This window comes from Muscardinus avellanarius (assembly GCF_963383645.1).
Source record: "Muscardinus avellanarius genome assembly, chromosome: X".
In the NCBI taxonomy this organism is placed as follows: domain Eukaryota; kingdom Metazoa; phylum Chordata; class Mammalia; order Rodentia; family Gliridae; genus Muscardinus; species Muscardinus avellanarius.
The window spans coordinates 31,678,656-31,694,094 of record NC_137792.1 but is presented as its reverse complement, the minus strand read 5'-3'; the positions used below and the strand labels follow the sequence as shown (position 1 = coordinate 31,694,094).

At 40.9% G+C, this 15,439-nt stretch overlaps 1 protein-coding gene across 1 annotated transcript; it reads left to right on the top strand.

The window, feature by feature from the left end:
* Positions 1 to 10,936: 10,936 nt before the first annotated feature.
* LOC308278843 (ferritin light chain-like) lies at positions 10,937 to 11,464 on the top strand (the record flags this gene model as incomplete). Its single annotated transcript, XM_080718852.1, has 1 exon — positions 10,937 to 11,464. One exon carries the CDS (start codon positions 10,937 to 10,939, stop codon positions 11,462 to 11,464), a length of 528 nt encoding a protein of 175 aa, XP_080574978.1.
* Between the last annotated feature and the right edge of the window lie 3,975 nt (positions 11,465 to 15,439).

The following is a 15,439-nucleotide window of genomic DNA, read 5'->3' as shown; positions in this document are numbered from 1 at the left end:
ATTTTATTTGGAAACAGGGTCCCACTAAGTTGCTAAGAGCTTCACTAAGTAACTGAGGGTGGCTTCAAACCTCCATAATCCTCCTGTCTCAGCCTCCCAAGTGCTGGGATTACAAGTGTGCACCACCATGCCTGGCCCATCCAGCCTTTTTAAAATCTATTTTTGTTTTAAAACAGGGTTTCACTAAGTTGCTGAGTGTCTATCTTGCTAAATTGCTGAGGCTGTCCTAGGACCTGTGATCCTACTATCTCAGCCTCCCAAGTACTTGGATTACAGGCATGCATCACGAGGCCCAGCTTATTCACAAACATTTCCTGAGAATCTCTATATGTGTTAGGCAGTTTTCTAAGTAGTAGAGCTAAAACATTCAACAAAGCCATTGTAGAGGTTATATTATAATGGATATACAGAAAATAAAATAATTGATAAATATATAAATAAGGGCAGGTAGTTGTAAGAGAAATGAAGGGAATGAAAGCAGGGTAGGGGCTCAGGTGGCAGTGCTGATGGGACTGTGGGAAAGGGGTGAGTATTTTTATATTAGAGAGACAAATGAAGAAGGTCTTGAGGTGACATTTGAGCAGAGACCTGAAGGAAGTGAGAAGGGATTCAGGCAGTAATGGAGAAGGCAAGCTCAGAGAAAATAAGAATAAGAGCAGGAGTCAGGCGTGGTGGTACATGCTTGTAACCCCAGTACTTGGGAGGCTAAGATAGAAGGATTGCAGGTTGAAGGCCAGGCTCAGCTCCTTAGGGAGGCCCTCCGCAACTTAGTGAGACTCTGCACCAAATATATTAAGAAAATAGGGCTGGAGTTTAGCTCAGAGGTAGAATGCCCCTGGGTTTAAGCTCTAATACTACATACACATGGGGGTGCGTGTGCACACATACACACACACACACACACACACACACACACAGAAAATAAAAAATTAAAAAAACACGAAACAAAGCAAAACGAAAACAGGGATGACCCTTCAGAGTTGTCCCAAGTTGAGCTGTGGGAGCTGCCCTTAGTATAAGAAAAGACTTGGCCAGGCAGTTTTCTTCAGTGACAGCAATTTCTAAAAGGGACTGACAGCTGAAGGCCACCTTCCAGCAGTGCTCCCTGGTGCTGGTAAGAGCTTTATTCCTGGAGGGTGATCTGGGTGGCAGGTGCTCATTTCCAGTAGCCTGTGCCTGCTTCATTTTCTAGTTTTGCTACTTGACTTACTTCCTCCTGGAGAAATTGATCTTTGCTCTCAGGGAATACATGCGGAACGTTTTGAAAATGTCATTAAAGTTGTGCAAAAGTACAAAGGTTCAAATGTTACTTTGGGTTTAAGTAGCTAGAAAGACTGTGCAAATATTGGAACACTGATTTGTGAATAACATAGGGGGAAAGAGCGAACTCCTAAATCTGAAGGTTCTTTGGAAGCAAGGACTTGGCAGATGGGTGCTTTGAAAATGTGATCCCAAGAATTCATTTGCAAGTTGATAACACATCAGTACTGCCCACAAAGAAACCATGAGAAGGGTGAAGGCTGTCATTAGAGTTGGAAATGGCTTTGTGATTTTGCCAACGGTTTGTTCTCAGGCCGGGTTTGGATTTCCCAGTTTCTGACTTATTCTAACCAATAATTGTTGTTACCATGCTGGGGAGATGGTAACTGGAGATTGTGGCAGAAAAAATTCTCTGCCTTTTAAGGGCATCTTAATCATGATGTTTGCAGCAGAGAAGCCTTCAACTCAGTAAACTGAGTAGCCATTTCCATAGCAGAGAACTAAGCTACTGTTTGACCTAGAGAGGGTGTTTTCAGCTGTTGTTTGTTGACCTGAGCTGAGGGAAACAAGATGACAGATTGGACAAGCAGAGCACCATGCAATTTATGCTCTTCATGGATTGTCAAACATTAATTTAATGTAATTTTAATCATTACCATCTGGTACTTATATAGCAAGTCAGGCCCACATAGATATTTTCTTATCTTGAACTGGTGAACATATCTGTGCTTTGGATAGCAGCCATGTCTATACACCCCAAGGAAGGGGCGGGAACACAGTGGGAAAGGGAGACTTGTACTGAAGTCAGGCATGCAGCCATAAGCAGCCCCAAAAGCTGTAAATGGGAACTGCTGTTCATGCTGGCCCCACCACAAGTCAGTAGCCACTTCTTCAGCCCCAGTCATGAAGGCAGAAATGCCAAGTCATGTCTTTGTATTCCTGGACATTGACAAAGGGGACTGGCAGGGTGTGTTTGTTGTCTGGGTGAATCAAGGCATGTGACTCTGTGGCTCCAACCTCTTGGGCAGCTAAAATAATTAGTTCACTAAGCAGTTATTAAGTACTGACAATGATTATACGGATCGGGGCCAAATTACCTTTAAGGTTCCTTCACCATGAGGATCAGCTATTCTTTGTGTGGATTATGGTTCCAGACCCAGTAGGAAATATGGAAGAAGAATGAAGCAGTATCCCTTCCTAAAGGTCAACTCAGTCCCACAAGTATATTCCTTTCTTCCTACTTCCCAGACAGAACCTTGGGATATTAGTGGGCAGTAGAGAGTAGAAAGATTGCCAACAAAGTTGCAAGGGAAGGTGGAGATTGGAGAAGGAAGTTCTTCGTGTTTCTGAATTTTAATTTCTCCACTGCAAAGTAGCTTGGCGCCACAAGGCTGGAAAATGTCATTCAGCAAGGCAACTCTGGCTTTAGGAGACAAGTATTGAGCCTTGTTCATTGCTTTGTGGGCAAAGATCATATGACTTACTTGAGACAGGGGAGTAAGTTTTCTCTTTTCCTTTGAAAATAGAAGCAGCCCTCCCCCAGTTTTCCTGTAGTAATTTTATGTAGATGTATATTGCCAAAACATTCAGATAATTTAGAAAAGTAGAAAGTAAGAAAATGGTGACACACAGATATAGATCACTGTTATTTTAGTATATATGTCTGAGCACATACACAAACACATATTTAAAAATGGAATCATATTATATGTAAAGAAGAGCAGGATCTCGTGCTGGGTGACTTCCATCTCCAGCCGGATGTCAGCATGACCAGAAGGAATATTCAGGGGCTTCAAGCAGGGAATGACAGAGTGGCATTGCAAAATTTGCCACTTCGAATTTTAAGGCTTGATGTTCTTTCCAGCTCAAGCTGTGTCTGCCCAACCTACCTCTTGGCAACTATCAAGGGCAGACTTGCCAGCCCTTCTGAAATATGAGGCCACCTCAATTCAGGATGTGAATTGAGTTTATTTCTATCAAACACTACATTTTTACTTTTTTAAAGGACAGAAAATACTCATGGAGGGCAAGGAGTAAGTGCATCAGGGGGAAAATTGCATTTGCAAGTGTTAAAATGGAGCTTGGTAAAGAAAAAGGAAATGTTTTTCTGTCTTCCTTTCTCAACTATAAGGAGTCTAAACCACATTTCCAATTTTTCTTGATGTCAAAAAGGAAGACTAGTCCATACAGACCCTGTTTCAATCTATTTACGACAATATTAAAAGGACATCATCTACAAGTGTATTTTCTGCCTGGTGGGAAATTCATCCCTGAGTTCTGGAGAGGCCCACAGAGCAAGACCATATGAGGAGTGATAAAGGAAATAAGGCATATTTCAATGGAGATACAATCTTAGAGGAGTAGGAAGATGGGATGGATTTGTTCCATATTCTTCTTAAAGTTAGAACCAAAATGAGAGGACCAAATGTGTCATAAGTCATAGAGTTGACATTTGAGATTTGAGAGGATAAGAAATGTAAAAAGGATGAAGGTAGTTAATATTTACTGAGTACCTACTATGTGTCAGAGTTGTGCTAAATTCCTTGTTCATAGTTTTTTCTTTGCAGTAACCTTAAAAGGTAGTTAATATACTGGTATTTTATAGCCACAGAGAGTAAAATTAAGAGAGGTTAAATAACTTCTAACAACAGCCCTTAAATGGCAGAGCCCATTTAAATCTCAGAGCTGGTTGGGCCCCACATGGTTCTGTTTCCCTTAGACTACACTCTGAAAATGGAATGAGTGACCTTCATGGGTATCTGGGTGTCTTCAAACAAACACTAAGTAGTTATCTGTTTGAGATGTTCTTAAGGGTATTTGTTTACTATAATACAGAGCTGGAACATGTGGTATCTAAGAATCCTTCGAACTACATAATAATGCTGCTCTAACACCTGATATTCTTACTTGTCTTCTAGGAGCTATACTGTGTTCAAAATTCAAATTATTTTTTGAAGCTGGGTGTGGTTGGTACACACCTGTAATCCCAGTATTTGGGAAGCTGAGACAGGAGGATTATACGTTTGCAGCCAGCTGTAGCAACTTAGTAATGCCCTCTACAACGTTGTCACGGACTAATCTCAGTCGGGTCGTTATTGTCCGTTCCCGGTCAAATCCTCAAAAAGATGGGACAAAAGGCAGGCGACGTTCTGCAGATTCTTATCTGCAGCGGTTCTTTTCCCTCTATGAATTCCTTAAGTTTTTAGTTACGATGCTTTGGAAAAGAACCTGGGGTGGACAAAGGCTTTTTGAGCCAATGACACTTTATTATGAAAACCCCAAGAAATTTATACACTTCACCAGTAAAGTTAAGAGAAAGGGGGGCGGGTGTCTTTTAGCTGGCTGTTGGCCTTTGAAGAATTAACTTCTGTTCCTCTCCAAGGTCCCAAGGTCTTGTAGATAAGCAGTTGCAGGTGGCAGCCTCCCAGGATAGTCAAGGCTTGGGAGCTTCTCGGGAACTTTTCCTGGAACTTTCCATCTTTTGGGCTCAGTTCATATAGCAAGTGTGGGGAGATGTGGTGATTCAGGTGGATGTGATGGAGTTTCTTCAGGTGTTGGTACCTTGTCTTCTAAGTCTGAAAGCTTAAGCATACTCACAACACAGTTTGGCAGACAAACTATCACAAATAACACCACAAGGTTCTTAGTTCTAATTGTCAGATGTATTTCCTTAACTGCTGAGCACTCTTCTTTAAACAACAAGCCTATTAAAAGAATCCACTTCCCTGTCACAAACTCTCTGCCGTCTGCTTCTAACTTTCTAATTTCTTTCTTTCCCAGTTGGGACTTTCTTATGATAAGCTCCTTTTCATGCAAAAATGCTTTTCTTATTCTTACGGTATTTCTTTTCCTTCATACATATATATTTAAAATGTCTGTCCTTTATTTTGTAATATTTATTTCTAATTATGCGGCCAGTTTTTCTATCTCCTGGAATGCTCACACTGAGGTAAAAGTTAACAGTCTTTTTCTTTGGGTCTATTGTATTTGGGCAGCTAAGTTGTTTCTTTAAGGTTACACACAAGGTTTCTCTCTGTCTCTAGGCAGGATTTCAAGGGTGAATAATTATTTTGAACTGAGCTACTTTTGCCAGAGTTGATAGATAGTGATGAAGGTCGGAGGCCATTTGTGATTGCTGCAGCTGGGGTGCTTATCACAGTACCTGAATTCTGGCCAGTTTCTCATTATTGTTGAGCAGAGCCAAGGACGTTTAGACAAATTATTAGAGAGTTTATTTCCACGGACTCAGTTTCTTTTTATATTTCTAATTTCACATCACTGGAGCAATTCGTGTAGAAGGTTAAAAGGAATAATAGTGAAGGGTATCTAAAAGTGGGGGGTACTTTGGCCAGAGACGACACCTCCTTCTCGGGGTGTTTTTGCCGATTTAACTATGTGGAGTGGGGGTCTCAACACATAGATGCCAAGGCAGCAGGATGTCTTGGCACAACGTAGTGAGAACTTGCTTCGAAATAAAAATAAAAAGATCTAGGGTTATAGCTCATAGATAGAATGTCACCAGGCTCAATTCCCAGTAGCCAAAAATCTTTTTTTGTGTGGTACTGGGGTGGAACCCAGGGGCTTTTCTACCTCGGGCTATGCTCCCAGACCTATTTTATACTTTATTTGAAAACAGGGTCTCATTAAGTTGCTGAGAGCCTCACTAAGTAGCTGAGGTTGGCTTCAAACCCGTGCGATCCTGTCTCAGCCTCCCAAGCACTAGGATTACAAGCGTGCGCCAACACGCCCATCCTGCAAAAAAAAAAACAAAAAACAAAAAACAAAAAACTTTTTTGACTATGGTATCATACTGAGAAAAAGGAACTGAAGAAAATACTCCTGTGAATGTTTTCCTGGAGGACCAAATACAGCAGATGTTGGTGCTCTACCCACATGCCCTCAGCATTCACCACTGGAATGGTGAGTAGGAACACACCATGGAGTCTTGCCACCAACACCCATGATTCTCTGCCTCATAGCTTTCATTTGGTTCTAGAAGGGTAGGCTAAAAGTGCCAGAAAGCTAACATCGTTTAAAGGAGAACTTGGTTACTGACAGATACTGATTAGAACATAAATATTCCACCTTCCATGTTCTTATTTGGGATAACTCTGAGGTGAGTCTCACATGGTCTCTCAGAGATCCCCCTAGCAGGAATGAGTCTCATCTCCCCTCATCCCTACTTGTTCTTCCAAGGATTGCCTCCCAAATGAAATAGTTATTCTCAAATCTTGTCTCAGAGTCCATTTTTGAGGGAATCTACACTAAAACAACGTATCGCAGCATTTCTCTACCTTAATATTGTTAACATTTTGACCTGGATAAATCATTCTTTGGCACTCTCCTATGCAATGTAGGGTGTTCATCAGCATCCTGTCCACTAGCATCTAACCCACGAGATTCCAATAGTACCCTCTCCCCACTTGTGACAACAAGAAATGTCTCCAGGTATTGCCAAATGTCTTTTGGGGTGCAACATCAACTCCAGTTGAGAAATACTGCTTGCTTGAGGTGACCATAAGAAGTACGTTGAGGGGTAGGGTAGGATTTGGGGAGGCAGATCTGTTGTGGACTGTGGGTGAGATTCTTAGTGAGCTTTAGAATTTAGTGAAGGACACAGATGGGTCAAGGAGGAGGGTGTATGTGTGTGCATGTGTGTGTGCATGTGTGTTTCAGGAGAGGAAAATGATGATCCAACTCTTCCCATTTTATAACTGTGTCTGATGCTAGGAGGTCCTTTGTCCAAAATAGATAAAGAACTCAAAACTAAACTCCATACCTTTATAGTTTTCCTTTTATAAAAATGACAGGCATGCAGAGACCATCGTGCTGTTTGTGTAACATCCGTTTTCAGGTGAATTCAGTTTGGATGACAGGCTCTTAAGCAGCCATTTCACAGCCTGTCAGTTTCTGAGTTGCTAGGGATGTTTTGACTTTTAAGTACTTGTTTGGCGCTATTAAAAAATCAATATGCAGTTCCAATATGAGGAAAGCTGTCAGTCAGACCAGAGGGTCAGATAAAGAATGCAAATATCTTCTTAGCTGGAGTTTTGGACTTTATTTGGCTAGTATATGTGCAAATGAGACTCCTGAGATTGCAGATGTTTGAGATTGTTCCCCAAACCCTGTTTTTCCTATAAATAGAAGCAACAAAATGGAACAAATATAGGTTGATACTTATGATAAAGTTTTTATTTTATCCATCATATTCCTGTTTTTTTTAAAGGTTCTGAATAGAGTTCCTTATTACCACTGGATTCTGATACCTCCCAAGGCCGAGTAGTATGGTAGGTTGGTGCTACATGCTAGAATGCCATGCCCAAATCCCCTTGGATCCTTTCTACCAATGTGTGTAGTGTGCTCAGCACCCACTGTCAGTGTGCTTTTCTGCCTATGACTAGCATCTATGACATTTCTGGGCAGCTTCCTCTTGGGCTATTGGGTTATCTTACCTGTACATCAACCCTGGGAGTTTATATCATCCTGGGGGAGCCCATAGTTAAAGGTCAGGAAGAGGAAAGCTCAGATCCCCAGATTTATGTGGAAATAAGTTTTAGGTATAATTTGTACTCCAGAGCTTCACTTTGAGATTAGGACAAAGCTGAGGCACTTCCTGAAATTGCAACCTTGTTTTGTGACTTCCTTTCTTCTCTGTCCTGCTTTCCTCTTTCATTTCCCCCTGGGGGTACTCTCTCAATAAATCATTTGTCCAGGAGTTTATATGTCAGTGTTTGCTTCTGGGAAATCAAACCCAAGACAAAACCATTATAAGATCTACATCTGAGTTGAAGAAGAGGTGAATTTGATTATTCACATGGAATATTGAAAATTCACCATATTTTACTAAATAGGCTGTTATTAGCCGTCTCTTGTCATATGGTTGATGGTCTTGGGCTGGAGAACTGAGAGATTAAATAGACCTCTTCTCTATATGCACTGCTTCCATACCAGGAGGTCCACAAAGGACCTCAGGAGGTGTTGTAGAAGCCTGTTTAGTAAAGAGAATGAGGGGAAGTTGGTCTTGCTCATGTTTTAAATTACTTGGATCGTGGACACTCAATTCTGTGCCTCTGTACTTTTTGCTTGAAAGTCACAGAAGATAATGATTCAGCAGAACGGGTCTGCAGTGAGGAAACTTGGATAAAAAATAGATTGGAAGCCGGACATGGTGGTGCACACTTGTAATCTCAGTACTTGAGAAGCTAAGACAGGAAGATCACAGGTTTGCAGCCAGCCTCAGCTACTTAGTGAGGTCCTCTGCAACTTAGTGAGGCCCTTTTTCAAAATAAAGAGTAAAAAAATAGGGCTGGAGGTGTAGCTCAGAGATAGAATGCTCCTGGGTTCCACCCCCAGTACTGCAACAAAACAAAACAAAACAAAACCTTAGAGCAGGGCATGGTGGCACACATCTGTAATCGCAGTACTTGGGAAGCTAAGACAGAAGGATGGCAGATTTGAGGACAGCCTCAGCAATAGTGAGAGTCTCAGCAACCTAGTGAGAGCCTGTTTCAAAACAAAACAACAAAAATTGGGCCAGGGGCGTGTAGCTCAGAGGTAGGTAGAATGCCCCTGGGTTTAATTTGCAGTACCACACACACACACACAAAATTATTGAGATCTGCATCTGATACTAGAGTTTGAGGTGAGGGGATCTCTACAATTTTAATCAGAAAGTTATAATATGGCATCTATTTTTTTTTCGTTCTTACTACTTCTTTAGCAGTCTTTTCCCTTGTATTTTAGCATTAAATCTTTGTAGCATACTCATGAGATATTAACATCCCCATTTGACAGGCAAAAATACTGAGGTTCGAAGAGGTTATGCTATCCGCCTAAGGTCACACTCATGGTAAGTGGCAAAGCTGGGGTTTAAGGCCATCTTATTCTGACAACTCTGCGCTGAACCACCCACCAGAAGTGTGGCTTTGACAATGGCTCTCTTCTCTCAAATTAATGAGGAAAAGATTTGTCCACATTTGCACAAGGCAGAAAACTATCTCATCTGGGAAGGTTTACAGGCATTTTTCTTTTCTAAGATGAATAAGTAAATGCACAGGAAGTTGATATATATTAAATGAGCTTGACATACTATGAGACACAATATTTTATATAGTAAAGTTTTCTTTAAGCTTAGCATTTTCTTATAATAGGGAAAATATGATGATTAATAGTTTATTCTTAAGTTAGAAAATGATCATTTTCATTGCAGACCTTGCAGAGGATTGTATCGGTTATTTCTCCCCATATGGTCACTTGCTAGAGTTGTTCTTGGGTTTGAATTTCTGTTTTTCCTCCTCCTATCTACCCCTAGTCTCTTTTTGCCCTAGAGCCAAGGCCAAGAAGTCTGCAAAATTACTCTTGTTTTATCCAATCCCCTCCAGGATAGAAAATGTAGCTATTCATGAGTTCTAACAGCTTTTGCAAACCTCAAGTGCAATATGAGAACACTTCGGGATGACAACTTTTCAGGAAAAAAGACTATATATTTAGACTACAGGATATACGTTCATATTTTTGCCTAAGCAGTGAAGGGAGACTACAGCCTTCTTTTTGAAAGTTTGATACTAGTTTTTAGCAACAGAGAAAATAAAACCTGAAATTAGCTGCAAAAGAACTGATTTTACTTTCAGTTAGAACTAGGTCCAAAGTTTAGAGCAAAAGCTCTCTTCTTCGGGGTTCATATATCATTTATGGTGAATAGAATATGACTTCCTGTTTCATAGAAAACACATGATTATGAGACAGCCTCAGGCAAATGCTACTTAGAAAAATAAAATGCCAGAAATGGAATCACAAAGGTAGTAGAGACTCTAGGAGAACATCCAGTTTTGCCCTCCTCCTCCAATGGGGAACAGCTAACACTTCCTCTGTGAGCCTTCTATTTTAGTAGGATTTATAAATCTATATTTTCCATCTTTTGTGTTCATTAATATGGTTAATTAACAAAAGGACAATAAATTATACTCAAGCTCAATGTTTTGCAAATTCTATTCTTTTCATATTCTTTAGTATGGGTTTTGTCCTTCTCTGTGACAATTTAATAGATATTCTAAACGAGGATCCTTTTGAGAGGGAAAGGGTTACCATCAATAATCAAACCAGGTAACTGGATTGCTCTAGGCAAAGTGGCTAATAATTCAGATGATTAGGGATAGAAAAAATACAGAATACAGGCTCTTAATTAAAAAAGCAAGAGTCGCGCACAGTGGTGCACACTTGTAATCCCAGTATTTGGGAAGCTGAGACAGGAGGATCGCAAGTTGGAGGCCAGCAGCCCACTATGTGAGATTCTGTTTATAAAAAAGGGGGGGGGGCTTCGGGTGTAGCTCAGAAGTAGAATGCACCTGGGTTCAATCTCCAGTATCACACATAAATTAATAAATACATAAATAAATAATGATTAAAAATGGTACAAATAATAAAGATTTCTTCCAATTATAAAAGAAAGAAGACTTAAACTTATAAGAAGCTAGATTGAGAGGCTGTGCATCCTACAATTTCACCGATCCAACAAAGCCCCCCACCCAGCTCCTTGCCCCAGCCTCCCACCAACCTCTATTCCCGCCTTTTGATTTGAGACTTCCGACTTCCGGCACACTCTGCTCAACTCTTCCCTGTTTCCGGTATCGGCTAACACAGGCATTCCTGACTAGCTCCTACCGGCCAAACTTGCACCATGGCTACTCTGAGCTGCCCAAGATATCCTGCTGAGGTGGAAGCCGCCATCGACCGTCTGGTCATCAAGCATCTGCGGGTCTCCCATACCTACCTCGCTTTGAGCTTTTATTTTGAAAGCTACGATGTGGCTCTCGAGTGCCGCTTGGACGAGTTCTTCAGAAAGCTGGCTGAGGAGAAGCGCATGGGCGCCCAAAGCCTCTTGATCCAGAATCAGCTCAGGTACCACTCTGTCTCCTTAGGTGAGGAGACACTGCCCCAAAATGAGTGGCATGACAGCCTGGAAGCCATGGAAGCTGCCCTGGTCCTGGAAAAAAGTCTGAACCAGGATCTTTTGGATCTGCATGCCTTGAGTTTGGCCCACGCAGAGCCCCTTCTCTGCAGCTTTCTGGAGAAGCACTTTTTAGAGGAGGAGGTGAATGTCATTAAGAAGATGGGCGACCGCCTGACCAATCTGCGCCGGCTGGGCAGTCTCGATCCGGGCTTGGCTGAGTATCTCTTCAGAAAGTTCAACCTTGATCGTGACTAGGGGCTGAGCCGTGCGACCTTGAATGTGGCTCCTCTGCATTCCCCTGCTATCGGGATTTCTGCCTGAGCCTCTTCCAACCCCTAGGAGACAGCTTCTCACCACCCAGAAGCACCCGTCCAAGATGTGGACCAAATGGGCGAAAAGATAATTTTTGAAGAGAGAGAGTGTGGGGGGCGGGGGAATAGGGGAAAGCTAGGCTGCAAGGGCAAAATATGGCTTTAGGAGAGCATGAAAAATTTGTAGTCTGTTTAATTCTCTAGGTTTGTAATGGAATTGTTCTTGACTTTTCTGTCCCTTGTATGCTTCGGGGATCCAATAGACTATGTTATCTCTGTCAAGAAAAAGAAACATAGTTATTTATTAATATTGCATACAATTTAGTGGTTTTGTAATTTCTCTGAAACTATTTTAAGCACTGGGCCAAATTCTAAAATGTATCTCCTATTTTCCCCATGCTCCCCCTAACTCCAAAATTTGCAACAAAATTGCTTTTTCTGATTTTCAAGTTGACCTGATGCCATTTGCCTATTCTGAGGAACAGAAGAAGAAGCCCTGGGGAAACTTCACTTTGCATCTTCCATCAGGTTGCTACTGAGAACACTATTACATCACTCATCGACCTCTTTATAAGACTCTCAAGAGAAATTTCTGACTGGACTTACTATTAGAAACAAGTTTTTCACTTGGACAATTGGTTTGTTTTTGTTTTATGTGCATTACATCATATATGTAAATTTCCTTTCCTGATCACCTGCTAAAAAGCTTAGGACCAAATTTGTAGTCAACCTAAAGTAAATGAGTGGAATCGTATAAACATTGTGGTACATACTTCATTCTTGGTCTTTCTGTTACTAATTTATTGGTGTCTATTATGCATCCTTTAAGTGACCTTAAACTTTTCTAGTATGAGTTTGTGTAGAAATAAACTTTTAAAATGCAGATGCAAATGTGTCTAAAGTTTATTTTTGAGAAAATGGAAGATAACTTTAAGGAAGTGCTAAGAGAGCCAAAATGATAAGAATGAAAATGGGTTAGACAGAGGTTGATTCCAGAAGCCCAGAGAGGAGAAGCAACAAAATCTAACATTTTATTTAAAAGGTGTCTCATTTTTTTTCCGGTCATTTTCTCCCAACTTTATACATTTGTGCTTCATAGATAATAATATAACAGATGTGTATTGATTGCCTTGAACTTTGGGAGGTTGGAGTTTTAACTTTTTCTCAGCCTCCCAAGTACTGGGATTCAAACCTGTGATTCTCCTATCCCAACTTCCCAATTACTGCGATTACAGGCATGCACCACCATGCCTGGTTTCATTTTTTATTTTGAAACAAGTTCTCGCTATTTTCTTTTTAAATTTTCTTTTTTTAAAATTTAATTTTTATTATTTTATAAGTGGAACATATTAGCCGGGCGTGGTGGCGCATGCTTGTAATCCCCGCGCTTGGGAGGCTGAGACAGGAGGATCATGCAGGTTCGAAGCCAGCCTCAGCTACTTAGTGAGGCTCTCAGCAACTTAGTGAGACCCTGTTTCTAATAAAAGATAAATGGGTCTGGGAGTATAGCCTGGAGGTAGAAAGCCCCTGGGTTCTACCCCCAGTACCACCAAAAAATAAAAAAAATAAAAAATAAGTGGAACTTATTGAGAGCGGTGTCCATTTACATTGTGCTTCATGCCATTCTCCCTCTGTTTTTTTTGAAGGTCTCATTAAGTTGCTGAGGCTGGTCTCAAACCTGTGATCCTCCTATCTCAGCCTCCCAAGTAATGGCATTACAGACAGGCATGTACTACCACATCTGTCTTAAAATATTAACTTGACTTGGCAAATTTCTTGGCAAATTTATTTGTGGAAAAGCGGGGATTCCATGACATTAAATTTCCAGGGATTAATTTGGAAACAAGTCCCACACAATTTCCTCTATGGATAAACACCACATGTGTACTTTGTACAGATAATGATAATAGATTATTCCTTTAAGCTTTGACTGAATTCTTTACACCAGCCTTTAAGTCTTCTCACCCTAGCCAGCAAGGTGATGCACACTTTTAATTTCTGTACTTGGGAGGCTGAGACAGGAGGATCAGGGTTCCCAGCCAGCCTCAGCTACTTAATGAGGCCCTCTGCAAGTTAGTTAGACCCTGTTTCAAAATAAGAATACAAAATAGGGCTGGGGGTGTAGCCCAGAGGTAGAATGCCCCTGGGTTCCATCCCTAGTACTGCAATAAAAAAAAGTCTCTCTCTCTGCAACTTAGTGAGATCCTGTTTCAAAATAAAAGAATAAAATAGGACTGAAGGTTTAGCTCAGAGGTAGAATGCCCCTGGGTTCTACCCCTAGTGCCACACACACACAAAAAGAATATTCTCAAACTACTATATCTAATTTGTCTTTAAATTAAATTTTCTATTACTTTTCTATTGTTGAAGTTTGTGCAAATTGCTTTCAGCCAAAAAATTTCTAATCAGACAAAAAAGCAGAGGGAAATCAAAATAGCTTTGCTGGTGGTAATGCTAAATTTAGAATGTTCTCTGGCTTTCTGTTGCCACGCCCTGAATTAAAGTAAATCACCTAGTTCCAGGAGGGAAAGCCAGGACTAAGAGAGCAGAGATTAGGCTGCGCTGGCCAGAGACAGATTTAGCCTTTTCTGCTAATCCTATGGAGATCCAGGAAAAAGCTGGTGGCCAAAAGAATGTAGGAAGGGCTGCAGGCCCAATTGCCTTGTGCCCTGTCCTATGTGCCCCAACCTATGTGCTCTGGCCTATTTGCTCTACAAAATTCGCCACATTCACCTAGCTGTGTGCTCCTCTGAGGGATTAGAGTACAAATTCCCTCTGTTTTACAGATATATGGGGCTTAGGAAATAAATATCTCCTGTAAATTACTACAAGAGCTCTCTGTCATAGACAAAGTACCCAGTAGCTATGGTGCTTTTGGGGTTTCCTTCACCTGTAAGGGTCTCTATAACCTCTTGTACCCAATCTAAACCAGTCTACTTTTCAGCCTAGTTTAAAGCTGCCTTCTGTGAAAAATTTCCCAATCAACCCAACCCAGTCATTGACAAGGATTCATCTCTTAGTTGCCTTATGGCACCCACTAGAATGTAGGCAAATTGAAAGCTGAAAGGCAAATGAAATACTGGGCGAGCAATGAGCTCTGGGACAGATTACCTTCATTTAAATTCTGCCATCACTATTTATTTATTTATTTATTTATTTATTGATTGATTGATTGTTACTGGGAATTGAACCCAGAGACATCCTACCTCGGAGCTGCACCCCAACCCATTTTAGTTTTTATTTTGTAACAGGATTTCGCTACTATTCAGGGTCTCATTAAGTTGTTGAAGTTGGTCTCTTAACCTGCGATCCTCCTGTCTCAGCCTCTCAGCTACTGGTATTAAAGGCATGCACCACCACCCTCAGCCTGCCTCCACTCTGAACTCGGCCAGTTTCTTCATCTTTTTCAGCCCAGCTTCTTTATCTGGAAAAAAGGGACATGATCATAGTAATGATAATATCACCCAACTCATAGACTATAATGGATATGAAATGACATAAACCACTTAGAACCTTTTTTTCAAGCTGGGTGTGGTGCCACATGCTTGTAATACCTGTTCTTGGGAGGCTGAGACAGGAGGATTGATTGAAGGTTTAAGACCAGCCTCAGCAATTTAGTGTGACCCTGTTTCAAAATAAAAAATAAAATCAGGCTGAGGGTGTAATTTGGAGGTAGAATGCCCCTAAGTTCAATCCCCAGGGCCACACAAATATTTTAAATAAAAGAAAAATAAATAGAACCTTTAAGTTATAGCTCAGCACATGCCAGATGCACAATAAATGTTAGGTTTTTTAATCAACTTTGTATTTGAACTATGCTAGTAGTATCTCTAAATAAGCTTGCTCCTCAGTTTCAGGAAAATAGAAAATAATTTTAGATTCTAGAGCCTCCTTTAATAATCATCCCTTCAAGCCAGGC